We start from the raw sequence: 18,636 nt of genomic DNA on the forward strand, positions 1-18,636 counted from the left end.
ACCGGTGTTCGAATCCCAGGCGGGTACCAATTTTTTTAATGAATTACGTACTCATCAAATGTTCACGATTGACTTCCACGGTGAGAGAATAACATCGTGTAATAAAAATGAAAATTATTATATAATTTTCGTAATTACTGGTGGTACGACCTCTTGTAAGTCCGCGCGGGTAGGTACCACCACCCTGCCTATTTCTGCCGTGAAGCAGTAATGCGTTTCGGTTTGAAGGGTGGGGCAACCGTTGTAACTATACTGAGATCTTAGAACTTATATCTCAAGGTGGGTGGCGCATTTACGTCGTAGATGTCTATGGGCTCCAGTAACCACTTAACACCAGGTAGGCTGTGAGCTCGTCCGCCCATCTAAGCAATAAAAAAAAATGTACCACAACGATGTACTGACACTTTTTTTTACCCCTATAGGAAACTCCGCGTCATAACCAACTACTTCGTCGTATCGTTGGCTTTCGCGGACATCCTCGTCGCGATGGTTGTGATGCCGTTCAACTTCAGCGTCCAGTTTTACCAGGGATGGGTCTTCGGGCCGATCATATGCGATCTTTGGAACTCATCAGACGTCTACTTTACGTCCACTTCTATACTGCACTTGTGCTGTATATCGGTTGACAGATACTATGCCATAGTAAAACCTTTGAAGTATCCAACGAAAATGACAAAAAAGGTTAGTATCACAAAATAATTGGATGTTTGTACAATGACAGCAACTTCGAATGATCATTTTCGGTTGTCCCTATTGTTGATCTGGATGGCAAATTTAATTTAACTTATAAGCGTTAAAGTAAGGAGCTGTGGAGTTTTTTTGGCCAAGTTAGCAGTAACGAGCCTCGTTATATTTGGACGACCAACGTAAACTCATATCTAAAGATCCCACAGCCCACCATAGTCAATATTGCTGTATCCTAAAACACGTCAATACATCGAAATCTCGACGGCATTAAAATAATGACGAAAATAAAGAAAGTCTTTCTTTCGAAATGCACGATTGCTTTGTAGCAGCACCATATATCCATAAGTGAATTCGTCTCCAATAGAAACGAATCAGAAGCGTATTTTAGAAGTGTAGTAACTAGACTTAGCTGTATAAAAATAGCAGTATCCTTGTTCTTGACTTTTCAAAGTATTTATTTCCTGTTTCAATGTCATCAACAAGGCTTTAAGACCAAACTTCTAAACGATCTCATGTTAAGTCTTAAAACAAATTATCTGCACTTGCGGGCTTTATTGTCTCACGCTCGTGAAGTTTTCCCATTCGATGGCCCATTAAATCGTGATACTGCCTTTTTAATTCCACTTGCAATGTAACAGTTCCTTAACTTTAAATGACTTGTTGCCTGTTTTATTGGCAAAGATTCCTGTTTTGTTGCAGGTGGCATTCATAATGCTGGCAGCGACGTGGTTAAGTCCGATCACGATATCTTACGTCCCGATTTTCATGGGATGGTATACGACGAACGATTACCTGCAAACAGCGTCGAGCGATCAGTGCGAATTCAAAGTGAACAAGCCATACGCAGTGATCTCAAGTTCTATATCATTCTGGATACCCTGTACGATCATGATATTCACTTACCTAGCGATTTTCAAGGAAGCGAATAGACAAGAGAAGGCTTTGCACGCTCGGGCTGGTAACGCTATGCTAATGCATCGACACTCAAGAGATGTGAGCGACAAAAATGGAGCTCTCCACATAAACGCGACGACACCGACCAAAGACAGGAATATCCTCAAAATGAAAAGGGAACACAAAGCCGCCCGAACTTTGGGAATTATCATGGGAGCATTTATTTTGTGCTGGTTGCCATTTTTTCTGTTTTACGTCTCGACTTCTTTGTGTGACACGTGCAAATGCCCCGACGTGGTCACGGTAATAATGTTCTGGACTGGCTATTTCAATTCCGCCCTTAATCCTATCATCTACGCGTATTTCAATAGGGATTTCCGTAATGCCTTCAAGAACACATTAGCGTGCGCTTTTTGTAGTTTCTGTAGACGCAATTCCTCAGATCTTGACGCGCTGGAGAGGCTCGACAGAAGGGGTTCCGCGCAATTACGCGTTCCTGTTGCTTCTAGGAGGGCATCAGATTTAGCGTCGCTTTGAGTAAAGACCAACAGTTCAGTGACAGTACTTTGAGAGGCTTTAGACTCAACGAAGACTTACTCGTGTAGTACTCACTCCAAATAGTGTGACTGAATTGTATAAAATTAAACGGATATTCGAACTTTGTATTCTACTGTAAATATTTTTAAGATGTAGTTTTTTTGTAATTAAAAGCACAACGGTTACTTTTCCTTGTTTTCGATTAGAACGTAAATATATTTATTTCTCAGCAAGTGTCCTTTATTTTTGTGTACAACCTGTAAATAGTTTGAGTTGGTTTGAGAATTGTAATGTAATTTTACGTAGTTTTGCGTGTATCGATGTAAAAATAGTGAACCGCATGTTCCTGGTTTTACCAAAAAGTATAATGTTATATCGTCTACACCTGTATAATGATAAATTGCTCTATCATTCCATGTAAATTGTAAAATCAGTTTTCTATTGAGTCGTAAGACTATTGTAAATATGACAATCTCGAAAAATATTACATTCGACGTAACGCTACTACTAAGGCCTAAATCACTTATAAAAATCAGTGGCCATGAAAATAGACATTTTAATAAATCTTAAACGTCTTAATAATATGTGTCGTGAAATAAAATTAAACAATTAGTAAAAAAATAATTGATATTATAAATCGTAAATTAATGTAACGAATATTAGTCAAAAAGCTTAAAATTAATATTATTTAAATTAAGCCTAATCGTATTCATAAATAAATAAAATGTGTGTAATTTTAACTTTAAAAAATAAGAAGATAGACATTATTTAGTCAAGTCATTTCTAAAATATTTTTTCGTTCATAATTAATACATAACTATTAGGATCGATATAAAAACCAATATGAATGTGCCTATGAGTTTATAAATTTAGAGTCATAGAGTTTTTTAACAATAATCATTTTTATTTAACAATCAAATGACATTGATTAGTTTTAAATTAAATTGCATCATTTTTCATATCATTGCTAGTGGATCCGACAGACGCACTTCTTAAATATGAAAACTTCGAACTATATTAATGAAAAATTATTTAAAAAAAATCATTTTGTAGCAGATCAAATTAGCATTTCCGAATCCACCGGAACACACACAAAAAAACTATCAAAATTGGTCCAGCCGTTTATGAGAAGTTCATTCGCATACGCACCGAAGAATTAGTTATTTAAAAAGGGGAACCCACAGGGGTTACGACATCAGATATCATCATCTTCATGAATTTTGTTCAGATACAAAATAACACCACAGATAGCTAATTAAAGTCGTCTTTAATGATTTTATGATTCTACAAATTACAACTAACCACAGATGAATAGGATGGGATCGGATGTATTTCCTGAGATAGCTCCCTCTCCTCATACTAATTCAACTGACTTTATCAACATTGCCCTCCCACGTGACGAAGACGACCATAGACAAGCAACCGTCACTGACGTTGACGTTCTGTAAGTTTGGCAGCTGACAGGATGAATGTTCTCACGAGTGACAATGACATTCGGTCCATGTAATACCTTGCTTAGCTTAGCACGTTGCGATATAATAATATAAAGGTAGTTGATGAATTTGAGAGAAAACTGTTTGAATTATTTTTTTGAGTTGACAATGTGAATTGTTTCAAACTCTCGCGGCTATCTACAATACAATGTTATATATATTATACAAGTATTGTAAGAACCCCTTAAATAATAATAATAATCATCATCATCATTATCATCATCAGCCCACAGTCGTCCACTGCTGGAAATAAACCTCTCCCAATCCACCCCACTGAACCCGGTCTTCGGTTCTTCCTATCCACCTCATTTATTACATGTGTTGCTGATTGCTTTTGGCAGTTTGTTGGCAGCAAATATGTTATTACATTATTACATTTAATTACCTACTACATTATCATTTCATTCTCCATACCGGTATAATATAAGATTGTAATAACACGAGAAACGAAGCAATATTTTGTAAATAATTAAATGGTAAATAAAAAGTAAGTATTTAATTTAAGTAATTCGTAATTAAATTTAATGTAATTCGTTTTAATATTTGAATAGGAAGATACTATTATTAAAATGGGGACAAATAACGCTTCAATAGAAAATGAAAATTGATATTAAGTATTATCAAAGTTGTATGATTAACTTATTGTAATGAAATCCTTTAGATTTGGTGTTTTGGTGTTGTGTCGAGTTATAATAAATAAATAAAAAATAATAAACAATTTCCTAACCCTTAAATCTATGAAGATTGCTTAGAACTCATTGGTTAATAACAAATAGAAAATCTTAAAAATCAATTGCAACATTTCGTATCGTCGCCTTTAAGGGTGTGATGGATTTCAAATTTAATATCTTTTGCATTTAAGGGTCATATTTCGTTGTTGTTATTTTATTCATTAAAATTGATTTTCATTTCAGTGTAACAAATTTACTTCTGATTTTTAGAACGATATTGATGAATGCAATTCCAATGGAATTCAGCTAATAAAGTTTAATGACCCTTAAAATTTGAGGTAGGCTATTTTTTATTGCTTCTATCAATAAACTTGATTTCTTCTTAGAGGCAAGTGATTTGCTTAATAACATTTTGTTAACCAACAAGTTTGATATATTTATGTTATTACAATTAATTCGGTTTATTTTAAATAATAACACGCATCAAAAGACATCAGTTCGAAGTGCTAACAAAGCTCCGTGCAATCCCAAATATTTCGAAAGGAAAATAAAATCCATTACAAAGTAATTTCCTTTTTGTGTCTAACTCTTTTATTTTTATTTGCAATTTTGTTTATAAACTTAAAATGTATCCTGTTAGCTTGCATTTCCGCGATCTTCTAATTAAACTCTAAATCACTGAATTGAAAACTAACATTCGATTTGGTGATTTAGCAATATCGCTATTGTATAGTCAATGTGTCTTCCTTTTGAATAAGCAATTAGGCTCAATTTGTGTGTAAGATTTAGTGTACGTATATGTGTAGAATAGCCAATTTTGAAAGTGTCTATTTAGCTAGTTGAGCAGTTATACTATTCGAGTATATTATATAGAAGTGTATTTATCTATAGGTGTGTCCGGCGTCGCGTAGTGCCCAATTCCGGAGTACGTCAGGCTGTAAATGTGAGAAAAAAAAGTAATAATATATGGTTGTGACTTCTGTAGATACTACAACTAATTTTCTAATGATGTTTTATCGAAATTCTAACTTAAAATCTCACCTTTTGAAAAACCATTAAGCTGATTTTTGGGAATCGAAATCTGTTTTGTGTAACGTTGTAACTATAGCCTTAGATCGGGATTTACATGAAGAAATTATATGTCATAAAAAAGGCTTTGGTACAGCTTACGCAACTGTACCTACAATTTTTGAACAATAGAAGGAACATACGTCACGCTCAGTTCAATATAACGAAACTAATAAAGACACCGATCCGGTCATTGTTTCGCGAAAGTGGCGCGTCCTACCTATATATCTGGGGGGTTGTTTGTGCAATATCAAATTTGGATGCTGACGGGCGTAATATCAGCAACACCGCGGATTTCATGACTCAGGAGTTGCTATATGAACTAATAAAAATTCAAGTGGAATATTCAATACGGACGTTTTCAAAAAGCAATTCGCCCCTGATTCTGAATACAGTTTCATAACAGATATTAATTGGGTGAAAACAGAGAGTATGTAAGAATTAGTAGCCAGTACAGCGATAGATTAAACAAAATTTACTACAAATACGGATAATAACGCTGTGTAAATTTAGATTGATAACACTATCAGAATTAAGGCATCTACCACCAAGACAGCTACAACTTACTCACATTGGAAACTAAATTGAGCAGTATTCACCAATTCCTTTTACATGTATCTATTTGAAAAGGCTTAAGCTTAGTACAAAGTTGTTGAATAAACTAATTGAAATTTTAAATGGAAATCCACTTTATCGAGTAGTAAATAAATCGAAAGTAAAAGCAATCCAATAGTTCACTGATGGACACATCATATCTATTCTTAATATTAAGCCATACACAAAGAATATTAGTGACAGCAATATTTATTTAAAATCGAATAGAAGATTCGAGAAATGACACTTCTACGAGTCTAATAAAGCTGAAAAGAATCAAGCCAACAACCTACTAATAGAAGTACATTGTAAAATGCAACAACTTTTACGCAAATTTCAACTAACAATCTCTTAAGCCTTCTTTTTCAATCAAGCCTAATTTATTTTATCCGTACCCATTCTGTGTATGTTTTTTTTTACAATCCGTCCATTATTTTGTTAATTGTCACCTTTCCTTTTGCTATCTACGATTTTTCAAATATGTAGCAAAGTAGCTCATCTTGTAGTGGATTTAAATATAAATGTAAATAATAATCCCAAAATGTGATTCCTTACTTCCTATCTAAATTAAATGTGCTATCTTTCCACGTTCTGTGTTAAAATATATTGTCTTCTGTGGATAATTAATACGTAAAACGTAATTAAATCGTCAGTAATTAAATGTAATCAAATCAGTAGATTCATTTCTGTAGCTTACATTGACTAGTGATGGATGGTAATTAAATTTGGTAATTAAACGCAGCAATATATAATTTTAGTGAAACTAAATGTAATTTACGTAGATTGATATTATAGTTTTAGCTTTTATGAACGTTCTTTTGCTGTTCTGTGTATTAACAGTGTTTTCGAATTAAAACTAAATTATTTTAAGATTAAGAGATTTAAAATATTATTTACTTTAAATTAACGATTATTTATTTCTGTTGTATCCTATTTGAACTGTGATAGTTTAACTGTTTTAAATTATACGTTTTTTGTTGAATTATAATGTAATTTGTTTTCAAGTAATAGATGCAATGATAATTTCACTGGGTTACGCACGTGAATTTATGAACTTAAAAAAATAATAATATATATGCAGAAAAGCTGACGGTACAAAGAGCCACGAAGGGCTTTCAAGGACACGACCTTCAGCAATGAAGTATTCGACTAAGAAGAAGAAAGAAAGATGCAGAAAAAAATTAATTAATGAATTCAAACATCGTCATCAAAAACTGAATGATAAAGGAAGCGAACAAAATTAGTGTTCGTTTCTAATACCTACTTTTCTGTTGTTGTGCAAATCCCAGTGTTATTATCTTGATGCATTAATTGAATTTCATTGTTATAATTATCAGCGTTATCATTATTATTAAGACTTGTAAATATTTGTTTTATCTGTCGTTTTTGGGGTGACCGAAATAGTAAAATTTTATTGATTATTTAATTAATCATTTTAAATTGGATTCGTGGATTTGGAGTTGAATGAAAATGCTATTGTCATCACAGGGTTTTGCTGTCTTTCTTCTACCAGTATGAAGAAAATCAAAAGATAAATGCTATCGATATTATTTAAATTTAATTTACGAAGTATTAGCGTTCAGAATTTTCAATGCGGTAGTATATCTTTAATTTTTGCAATCGCCACAGCAGGGGTTAGAATAGATTTCAATCAATCAAGTTATATCAAATAAACAAATATTAGCCGAACTTCGAATTAGCAAATCAATGATTTCAAAGCACTTGACAGTGTGGTGAGAGAATTGAGTTTATGATTTCTGATTATGACTTGTTGTGATCCCAAGCGGATAGGTACTCACCGCCATCCTGCTTTTATTTACCACGAAGAAGGAATTCTTTCCGATTCAAAGAGTGTAGCGGCTGTTGTATAAAACAAAACTGAGACCTTAGAGCTTACGCTGTAGATGTCTATGGGCTGCGGTAACCACTTAACATCAGGTGGGCCGTAAGCTCGCCCACCCATCTAAGCAATAAAAATGAGATTTCGACTTCAAGTTAGTGGGTGTGGTATTCATGTTGATAAGTCTGTGAACTCCGGAAATAATTTAATGCTCAGTGGGAAACACGCCAGCTTATTGATATAGGAATGAAGAAATTGGACCGCTATTGGAACGCTATTAAAATTAGAATCATTTTTGTATTGGTTGTAAAAGGATGAAGGATAACCATTTACTTCTAATGAACGATTACAATACAATATAATCGAAACCCAAAAAATAATGAACTCTATTCAAAAGACTCACATTTGCATTTCGTTCGACTCCAAATTCGCGTGAACCGCGAGTGAAGAGGTTTTAACATTTGGATAAAAAAATGTGCGTGTATTGTAAAATATGCTTTTTGCAAAAATAAACGAAAGATGTTTCGTAATTTCTCTTGTGGTTTTATTTTTTTAATACACAATAATTTGATTTGCAAATAATCAAAGAAACTCTTGGATTTGCAATTAACGTAAAAAAAATGTGAAAAATTTCTGTGCCAAATCGAGCAATATTTGGAAAAGTCAGTTGTGAAATGATTAGCAGTTGGCGATAAGTCCGTATTTCTTTAAATCTACTGGTGGTAGAACCTCTTGTGAGTCCGCACGGGTAGGTACCACCACCCCGCCTATTTCTGCCGTGAAGCAGTAATGCGTTTCGGTTTGAAGGGTGGGGCAGCCGTTGTGACTATACTGAGACCTTAGAACTTATATCTCAAGATGTGTGGCGCATTTACGTAGTAGATGTCTATGGGCTCCAGTAACCACTTAACACCAGGTGGACTGTGAGCTCGTCCACACGTCTAAGCAATATAAAAAAAAACTACTATTACTCGTTTTTTCTTTTTTTATTGCTTAGGCTGGTGTATGAGCTCACAGTCCACCTGGTGTTAAGTAGTTTCCGGAGGTTTATTATTTAGCAATACACATATACAAAAAACTAATTACAACGTATGAGCGTTCTTAATTGCGGGATTTGAACATCGGTAGAGTCGAAGAACTCTATACGCGTACACCAACATCTTTCTTCTCTTTTAGGTGACGATGAATTCAATAGGAATAAAATCTTGCCAAAATGTTACAAAGTCTGCAAAATCGTGTCTAAAATATATACCAGTAAGTTCGGGCACCGCCCTACACAAAATTTATTACCTCACTTTCAAAGTCAGATCTTGAATTTTGATTAGATCTATCTATACATACAATTTTACAAGCAGTTTCTGTAGATTGAATAATGAAAACAAAATGACATACAGTAATCAAGAGTACATAAAAAGATGTATGGTGTCGTGGGACACCGGATAGGAACGAAGTTCCCAATTATAAAAATATTAATTTAAAGTTCTATTCGAGGTATGAAGAAAGAGAGAGAGAGACAGACAGACAGACAGAGAAACATGCGACGCCGCACAGCCTACAATAGCTTACTATAGCAAAAAGTGTCGTGACAACTTTTCGTAAGAATTTATAACAAAAAGTGTCGTGACAACTTTTCGTAAGAATTTATAGCAAAAAGTGTCGTGACAACTTTTCGTAAGAATTTTTTCCGTCTAGCCCCCCTTAACAACGCGCGATAAGGAACTTCGTTCCAAAAAAAAATTATACAAAGTAATCAAGAGTACGTCAAATAGATAATGCGTTTCGGTTTGAAGGGTGGGGTAGCCGTTGTAACTATACTGAGACCTTAGAACTTATATCTCAAGGTGGGTGGCGCGTTTACGATGTAGATGTCTATGGTCTCCAGTAACCACTTAGCACCAGGTGGGCTGTGAGCTCGTCTATCCATCTAAGCAATAAAAAAAAATTGTTATAGCATCACGCAAAACTTAACATATTATGTTTTTTTTTTTTATTGCCTTTGTAGGCAGACGAGCATACGGCCCACCTGATGGTAAGTGGTCACCGTCGCTCATGGAAGTCAGCAATGCCAGGGGCAGAGCCAAGCCGCTGCCTACCATAAAGTACTCTCCGCAAGCCTCGTTTGAAGAAGGACATGTCATAGCGCTCGTTTGCAGTTTACATTTTTTTTTTTTTTTAATAATAATAAAAATAAGTGTAATAAATATTTTACTAATAATCACGCCACGTTAACTGGTCCCGCGATAAGTTCGTAAAGAAATTGTGTTACAGGTACCAGATAACGGACATAAATGTAAGATTTTTATTATACACATACATATATCCATATATCCATAACCCTGGAAAAGACATTTATATTTATCATACAAATATCTTCCCTTGGCGGGATTCGAACCCGCGACCCCCTAGTGTAGTGACCATGTCACTTACCACTACACCAGACGGACGTTGACTTATGACTTGTGTATGATATGTATGACTTATGACCATAAGTGCAAAGCCTCTCTTATTTTCGTTACCAAAAGTATTGAATGTGACGCACATACACAAATAATACTGACACATTAATATCGACTCGTGACACTCAACGATACTTAAAGTTGTATTCAGTGTTTATAATACGGGTGAATATCAATCTAGGGCAGGACATGTGGTTCGAATGGAGAGTACCAGAATGCCGAGACAATTGCTCTATGGCAAACCAGAGGGCCGCAGAAGTCGTGGCAGACCCAAACTCCGATGGTTGGATGGCGTGGAGCACGACCTCAAAAATATCGGCGTCAAGAACTGGAAGGAGAAAGCCCTGAACAGAGCAGTCTGGAGAGACATACTGGACCAGGCTAAGGCCCACCCTGGGCTGTAAGGCCTAAGATGATGATGATGATGATGAATATTAATCTATATTCTTTACTTATTACTTTTATGGAAAATAATGATTGCTTTTAACCTTCGTCTATCGTCAAAGCTTAAATGTTTCAAGCTGTAAGTACAGTCCATTGGAAATCGGACATTGGGTTACTCTTAACAATCGGATGCTTTTTTGGAGAAGTAACTTATCTATTAGAAGGTATTTTTTTATTATTGTTATAGCGTTTTTTTATGATCCTTGTAGGCTAACGAGCATGCGGCCCTGCATACCTGGTAGTAAGTGGTTACGTCGCTTATGTACCTTTTTTTTTTTTTTTTTCTCCTACCTAAACTGATAGCCCTAGCGGCTATGTCAGCGTAACCTTTTTTTTTTTTTTTTTGTGATTGAAAGTTTACTGGTGGCCCGAAGGCCTTTCCAGTTTCACCAGGACAGGTGGGCGAGCAAAGGCTCAGCCAAGAGGGGTGGGATTTGCTAACAACTGCCCGAGCGCCTCCGAAGGAGACCTAACAACTCAAGAGCAATTGTTTCGCGAATGAATCTACTACCGGATCGGAATCGCGACCCGCTGAGAAGATCCGGCGAGAAACTCAGCGGGCTGATGCATGGGTTAGGTTGCACGTCGACCTCTTTGTCGAGTTCGACGAGTACGGTTACCGGGGTCCCTAAGCCTGCCCCTAGTATTAGAGCTGAAGGCATCTAATGCAAAGGTTATTGGATCTGATGGATCCGTAAGGACGTGTCTAGGGCGTCGACGGTGACTGGCTCCTGCATGATCAGGATTCGGGGAGTAGTCAGCGGCGGCAACGATAAGGCGATTATCATGACGCATAGCCTTATCGAAGTATCGTTCCGACGCTGACTTCATGTATTTCCGAATTGATTCGAGGCCCAGGTCGTCGTGTAGGTCAACGTTCCTCACGAACCACGGAGCCCCGACAGCTAACCTGCAAAAGCGGGATTGTAGGGATTGGAGGGTGTCTATGTGTGTGCGGGCCGCGTGAGCGAACACCACACTCGCGTAAGTCATGACGGGCCTTATGCAAGTTTTGTAAAGTGTCACCTTGTTCCGAAGGGACATTTTACTCCGCTTACAGATCATGGGGTAGAGTCTACCGAGAATAAACGCGGCACGGTCACGGACTGATTTTATATGCGGGCGGAATGTCATCGATGCATCCAGGGTAACGCCCAGGTACTTGACCTTCCTGGCCCAGGGTATGGGTTGTCTAAAGAGAGTAATCGGGGGTGTGAGATTCCTCCTCCTAATCCTGGAGGAAATCCGTGTGGAGCTTCCCCTCTGAAATAGCACCGCAGTACTTTTCGCTGGGTTGATGTCTATGCGCCATTTTCGGAACCACTGTCCTAGGGCTAGGGCTGCGCTCTGAAGCTTCTTCGCGATTAGGGACTTATTTCTACTAGAATAGTAAACAGTCGTGTCGTCGGCGAATAAAGCTAAATGGGTCGGCGGCGACCGGGGAATATCGTTGACGAATAAGCTAAATAGGAGGGGTGAGAGGACAGAGCCTTGCGGGACTCCAGCTGTGAGAGGTCGTGGGGAGGAGCGGGTTCCCTCGACTCGATATCGAAAAGTGTCAGCGTAACCCTAACTTTAGTAGGTGAGCTCACGGGGCTCAAACCTGACGATGTTGCTAACACGAACCCTAGCAAGAGCCGTGCTTCGCAGAATCTACCACCGGATCGGAAACGCGACCCACTGAGAAGATCCGGCGAGAAACTCAGTGGGCTGTGTCTGAGAGTTAATTTACTCGTCGAGCCTTTCGTCGCAAGCGACGGGTTCGACGAGAACGGTGACCGGTGCTTGAAGTACCTAAAAGCACGGTTAGTGGATCAGGAGGATCCGAGATGACGTGTTTTGGGCGACGTCGACTGCTTTCCATTCTGTCCGCAGGATCGGGAATGTAGTTACCGGCGGCCACGATGAGAGGGTTCTCGTGTCGTGCCGCTTTATCGAAGTGGCGCATGGACGCCGACTGAAGATACTTACTGATGGACTCTAAGTCCAGGTCGTCATGGAGGTCGACGTTCCTGACGAACCACGGGGCTCCGACGGCTATCCTGCAAAAACGGGATTGAATAATTTGAAATGTTTTTAGGTGTATGCGGGCCGCGTGAGCGAACACTACACTTGCATAGGTCATGACGGGGCGTATGCAAGTTTTGTAGAGTGTCACCTTATTTCTAAGGGACATTTTACTTCGCCTACATATCATCGGGTAGAGACGTCCTAGAATGAAGGCGGCACGGTCGCGTACCGTCTTAATGTGGGGGCGGAATGTCATCCTACTGTCGAGGGTGACGCCTAAGTATTTGAACTTCGGGGCCACGGTATGGGCTGGTCGAACATCGTGATTGGCAGCAGTACCAGGAATACAGCCAAGACGCTGCCTATCCCAGAAATATTAATGGACAATCCAACCAAAAATTGTTTAGTGATTCAAATTTTATCAGGATTCAAAGCATGGATATATCTTAGTCGTCAGTAAACTTAGATAGACTGACGCGATTGTAATTCAGTTTAGATAAAGTCTAGGTTTTCGATTAAATCTTATTTTATAACTTAAATAATGCTTTAAGCTTATCGTCCAATGTTCTTCAGTGGGAGCGCCCCCATTATTTTGAACAGAATTGTTCTGTGGAGTTGAATATTGTATATAATCTAGACTAGTGTCAGACATGCCCGTTTTATGACAGAGAGTAGAAATTTTTCAAATTGGATACACGTAGCACCCGGTGGGTCGTGAACTAGTCCACCTATTTCAACAAAAAAAACTTTTTAACTTTATTAATTCATTAGCCAATTAATAATTAAATTCCTGTTAATGATTAGCCGTCCAAAATGCTGGGAGTCCTCAACAGGGCGAAGCGGTACTTCACGCCTAGACAAAGACTTTTGTTTTATATAGCACAATTCCGGCCCCGTGTGAAGTATTGCTCCCATCTCTGGGCCGGGGCGCCCAAGCACCAGCGAATTCCCAGAAGAGGGCCGTTCGGATTGTCGATAATCCTATTCTCACGAATCGTTTGGAACCTCTGGGTCTGCGGAGGGACTTATTTTGTACCGTATTTTCCATAGGGAGTACTTTGAGGAATTGTTTGAGATTATTCCATTATCTCGTTTTTACTATCGCACCACCCCACACGGGAGTAGAGTTCATCCATACTACCTGGAGCCACTGCGTTCATCCACAGTGCATTTCCAGAGATTAAACTAAATTTTTAAACACTTTATAATAGAAAGATTGGCGCTGTCTACGACTTTACTGGTGGGAGGACCTCTTTTGAGTCCGCATAGGTAGGTACCCCCACCCTGCTTAATTCTGCCGTGAAGCAATAATGCGTCACACAACGTTGACACATCAGCAGCCATTGCAATTGGCGTTAGGCTTGACTGATTCCTACACCAAACATATTACAGATATGATTTTGATACTCTAACTGAACTAATATGATTGTGAATGCATTTATTTCAAAGCATCACAGCACAAATAGGTTTTTGTTGTAAATCTAAAATCCAATTCCCCAAACTCGTTTATCACACGGATACATTTCAATACACAAAGATGCGTCCGTTTGGACATTTTCGAAAAAGCATAAATCTTCGGAACGATACAGTGCGAACGACAGTATGGTACCCCTTTTGGGGCTTATCTCAAAGCAATAAAGGCTATTTTAGTGTAACTGTAGCTGAGAGTTTAAATCATCCCTTTCGGACTAAATCTTTTACATTTATCAGTTGTCAACCCGTAGCTTTGTTTGAGGGAACTGCATCACTGAAAATAGTTGAAAATTACTTGATGAAGAAGGTCATGAAACACGTTACAGTGTTGTTTATGAAATTCTTATTCATATTTCGACTTTGATAATAAAAGTATTTTTAAAGGTTTTTTTTTCAATGTTAATCGATAAACTTGTATGGACTAGTTTAGAATTTACTTTAGAATCGTTACAACATTGAATCTATTTTTATTTGACAGCAAGCTAGCCTCCCGGTTTCCATACCAATCAAATTTGTAATTAAAAAAAAAAGTTGCAACGCTCCATTTTTTCGGTACAAAAAGTCACTTCGGTGAATATATCACCCACAAACTATTAATCGTTTTTTACATCAGTTGGTTGGTTTTTTACATCAGTAGTTCATATAAATATACGAACCAGCAAACAAACTAACGCATTTATTACAGTAGACATACGCAGCGTCACTAATAGATCATTACAATAAAAACTATCCTATATGTTACCTATACGTTATTAACTATATTATGTTTTAATCCAGATTATAAGCTATCAACTAACAATTAACTAAACATTTTCACTCTTGTACTATTATCACAGATTACTGAAGCAAATACAAAGAGTCATCTCTATCCGATTTTAATGTCCAACCGTTGCGTTATCAATAACTTTGCTTTGATTAAATTAGAATCAACTTAACTGAAGATAATCGGGTTAGACCACAGTTTAATCAGCAATTGAGGATCACATATGCCGAATCTAGTCGAGTGTGTAGTTTCAGCTGTTATGCTCATTAATGTTGCAGAAATTGGCGCCAATATGCCGGAAATTTATCTTAATACTTTAAGTTTGTATGTGTTACTACTGTTTTTTTTTCGGCTATAGGCTTTGTAGCACCCAAGGGAATGACTGAACTGTGTCTGATTTCAAGGGATTCTCATGAATCTTGGTAATGGTAATGTTAATGGTTGGTAGACTTCTCACGAGGTGGATCGACCACCTTGGATGGAACCTTAGCCGAGGCCTGTTTCCAGCTGAATGCTGAAAAAAAAAACAATTTTCAAACCTTCATTGACAATGATAACTGACTGTAGATTTAAGTTTTTTTAAGTAGATTAAAGAAGAATATTAAAATATTATTAAATAATTTTTTTTCCAAATTATGTAACTCCCGAATACAAATCTTAAGAAGATACAAAAATATTTTTCGCCCAATACATGTTGATTGCTGATGATTTTAGACTATCAGTATGGAAACAAGGTAGTGAGGTATTGTTTAATGTCAATAAAACCCTTGAGTTCTTTTAAAAGGCTATTCCACCCTTCAAATCGAAACCCTTATTTTGTGGAAAAAATTGAGACCTGATAGTATCCTTTCTCTTGTGATTAACCACAACCTACTTACTATAAAGGAAGATTACATTCCATGAAACCCAGACGCCTTTTCATTGATTTTGTTTTCCAATTGACCACGCTTCACGAAAATGTGATTCATTTTACAGATGCAACATAGTATTAATAGACCTGCATCTGTAGCAATGGCAACGGGAAATACTAATGCACTTGGATTAAATCCAATACTTCAATGATACACACCAATGTCAACTGTTTTATTTATATTAGGACTTCCTGTTGTTTTAAAACATCGTGTATAGTCCGTGGTAAATAGATCGTTGAGTTTGTATTAGAACCAAATTTATTAATTTGGATAGTCAGTGACGAGATAATGATCAAACAATTGCTCAATATACCAAAGTCTACGACTATTAGTATTCTAACAATAGAAGGAATTCCTACTTAAGCAGCAAAGTGCGGAGGCAGGGATTCTGTAGATATGCCACATATTTAAATTTAGGTCTTATTTACTGGTGGTAGGACCTCTTGTGAGTCCGCGCGGATGGGTACCACCGCCCTGCCTATTTCTGCCGTGAAGCAGTAATGCGTTTCGGTTTGAAGGGCGGGGCAGCCGTTGTAATTATACGGAGACCTTAGAACTTATATCTCAATGTGGGTGGCGCATTTACGTTGTGGATGTCTATGGGCTCCAGTAACCACTTAACACCAGGTGGGCTGTGAGCTCGTCCAACCATCTAAGCAATAAAAAAATATATATATATTAGATTTTTTTATAGATTAGTTTATATTATTTTAGTTTTAGGAGTTTAGTTTATTATTTTATAGATTAGATTAATTTATAAATTTAGTTTACATACAGGCAGCGGCAGAATAACAGCGATAGTTTCAGCTATCACAATGCTGAGCCGCGGCCTTTTTATCTCCACTGTGTCAGTTTAATATATTGTAGTATTGTTTAGAATTAGAATTTTTATGTTATGTTATTTGAAAAGTTATCTGTATTGTGGAGTAAATAAATGTAATTATTATTACTAGAGGTCCCGCAGTAGTTGAAATTCGACTATAATTAATTGGAATTGTAAGTTTTTACACTATTATGATTGTATTTTATACTTCTATAATCACAAATTTCGCCAAGACTACACTATAAAAAAATATTAACAAAGACAAACAATATTTAATCTATTCTCAATTTGACAACAGACGTCAAGAACAAAAAATTGACAATAAATAGTATGCATGCGTGTGTGAGTTGAATACATGGTATGTAGTGTGTGTAATGTTTTCTTTATTGATTTAATGTATCTTTTATGCATTATTTAAAAAAAATATTAGCATTGTGCACTTCTTCTATATACTTCTATAAGTGTGGAAAATTTCATACTCCTCCGTCCGCGCAATTATCGTAAAAAGGGATACAAAGTTTTTGCTTTACGTATTAATATATAGATTATTATTATTAGATGAGTCATCTCCGATAAAAAGTTCCTATCATTTGAAAAGAAGAATATAAAAAGCTTATAGGGCTCGCGAGGGTTGTTTCCTGATTTTAACCAATTCAGATCAGGTAGGCGTAAAATTGAACTGCCTAGAGCTGGGAGACAACCGAGCGCTATCCAAGTGAGAAATGAGATGTCAGAGCTTCGATTTATGTATAATACCCATGAAATATTTATTTGGCAGCTTCCTTATTAAGCGTTCTGTTCGCTGTGTTTGCGAGAAATACATTCATTGTTTTTTAGAAAACTTACAAACAAAGACTTTAAGAGTGAGGGGTTTTTGTTTTCGGAAACTGTTTCTTATTTACGATAGGTCGATCAACATAAAACCAATTTGGTCTGAGAAATAATTCTAATACCTTTTATTTGAAAATTCAAAATAGCTGTCAGAATTACGTATCCCAATTCCAATATGTGCAGCGGAATGTGAACGTTTAGCGTATGTACATATTATATGTGGATGATTAATTGATTAGCGTCGGACCACTGCTTTACCGATAAAAGGGTTATCTTAAAATGTCTCTTGTGAGTCCGCGCGGGTAGGTACCACCGCCCTGCTTATTTCTGCCGTGAAGCAGTAATGCGTTTCGGTTTGAAGGGTGGGGCAGCCGTTGTAACTATACTTGAGACCTTAGAACTTATATCTCAAGGTGGGTGGCGCATTTACGTTGTAGGTGTCTATGGGCTCCAGTAACCACTTAACACCAGGTGGGCTGTGAGCTCGTCCACCCATGTAAACAAAAAAAAATGGAATATCTATAAAAATATACAATATTTTAGAAGTTTTCACATCTTTAGTATCGTGTTCAGAGTAAAAGTTAGTTGTTACTTAACTTTGTTAAAGCTAGCATTTTAGTCGGTTTGCGCGAGTCTCCGACATTATCAAAACTACTTTTACGTTTTAATCTCGCGTTTATTATCGTCATTATATTACTTCCAAAGTTTTGAAGGCTTGGTTACGGAGAACTACGATGTAGACATTTGAAAATTGTACTATCATCTAATTTTCAATAAACAAAATTATCTTTATTTTAAAGTTGTCCATTGTTGTGATAATTAATTTAATAGCTTATAATTGTCTCGTGACATTAACATATTCCATTTTTACCCTTATATCCATTTCAACGCTTATTTTGATTTTACTAGCACTTCCCATTATTAATTCTTAGTAAAATTAGCTTCGCCCTTAGTATCATATTGGTGATAAGGTGTAATGCGCAGTCACACGGATAGGAGTCAGAGTTCTGCTTATTACTATTGATCTATTATGGATCATTCACCCATTCCAGTGTTCAGGCTGCCATTATAGGCTGCCATTTTTCAAAAAATCTCAAATTGGTTAGCAACATTTTTTGGGGTCCACACCTACTTTACACCA

At 36.9% G+C, this 18,636-nt stretch overlaps 1 protein-coding gene across 3 annotated transcripts in view; it reads left to right on the forward strand.

Annotated features, from left to right (window-relative positions):
- The window catches only part of OAR2 (octopamine receptor), a 188,204-nt gene extending 179,886 nt beyond the window's left edge, over positions 1-8,318 (forward strand). For 2 of the 3 annotated variants that reach the window (XM_021348358.3, XM_062676236.1), the window contains 2 exons: positions 423-681; positions 1,387-8,318. In XM_021348358.3, coding sequence (XP_021204033.1) covers positions 423-681; positions 1,387-2,118 — 991 coding nt within the window. In that variant the 3' untranslated portion in view covers positions 2,119-8,318. 3 annotated transcript variants of the gene reach the window in all.
- Positions 8,319-18,636: the final 10,318 nt, after the last annotated feature.

Source organism: Bombyx mori, chromosome 26 (assembly GCF_030269925.1).
Source record: "Bombyx mori chromosome 26, ASM3026992v2".
Taxonomy (NCBI): Eukaryota; Metazoa; Arthropoda; class Insecta; order Lepidoptera; family Bombycidae; genus Bombyx; species Bombyx mori.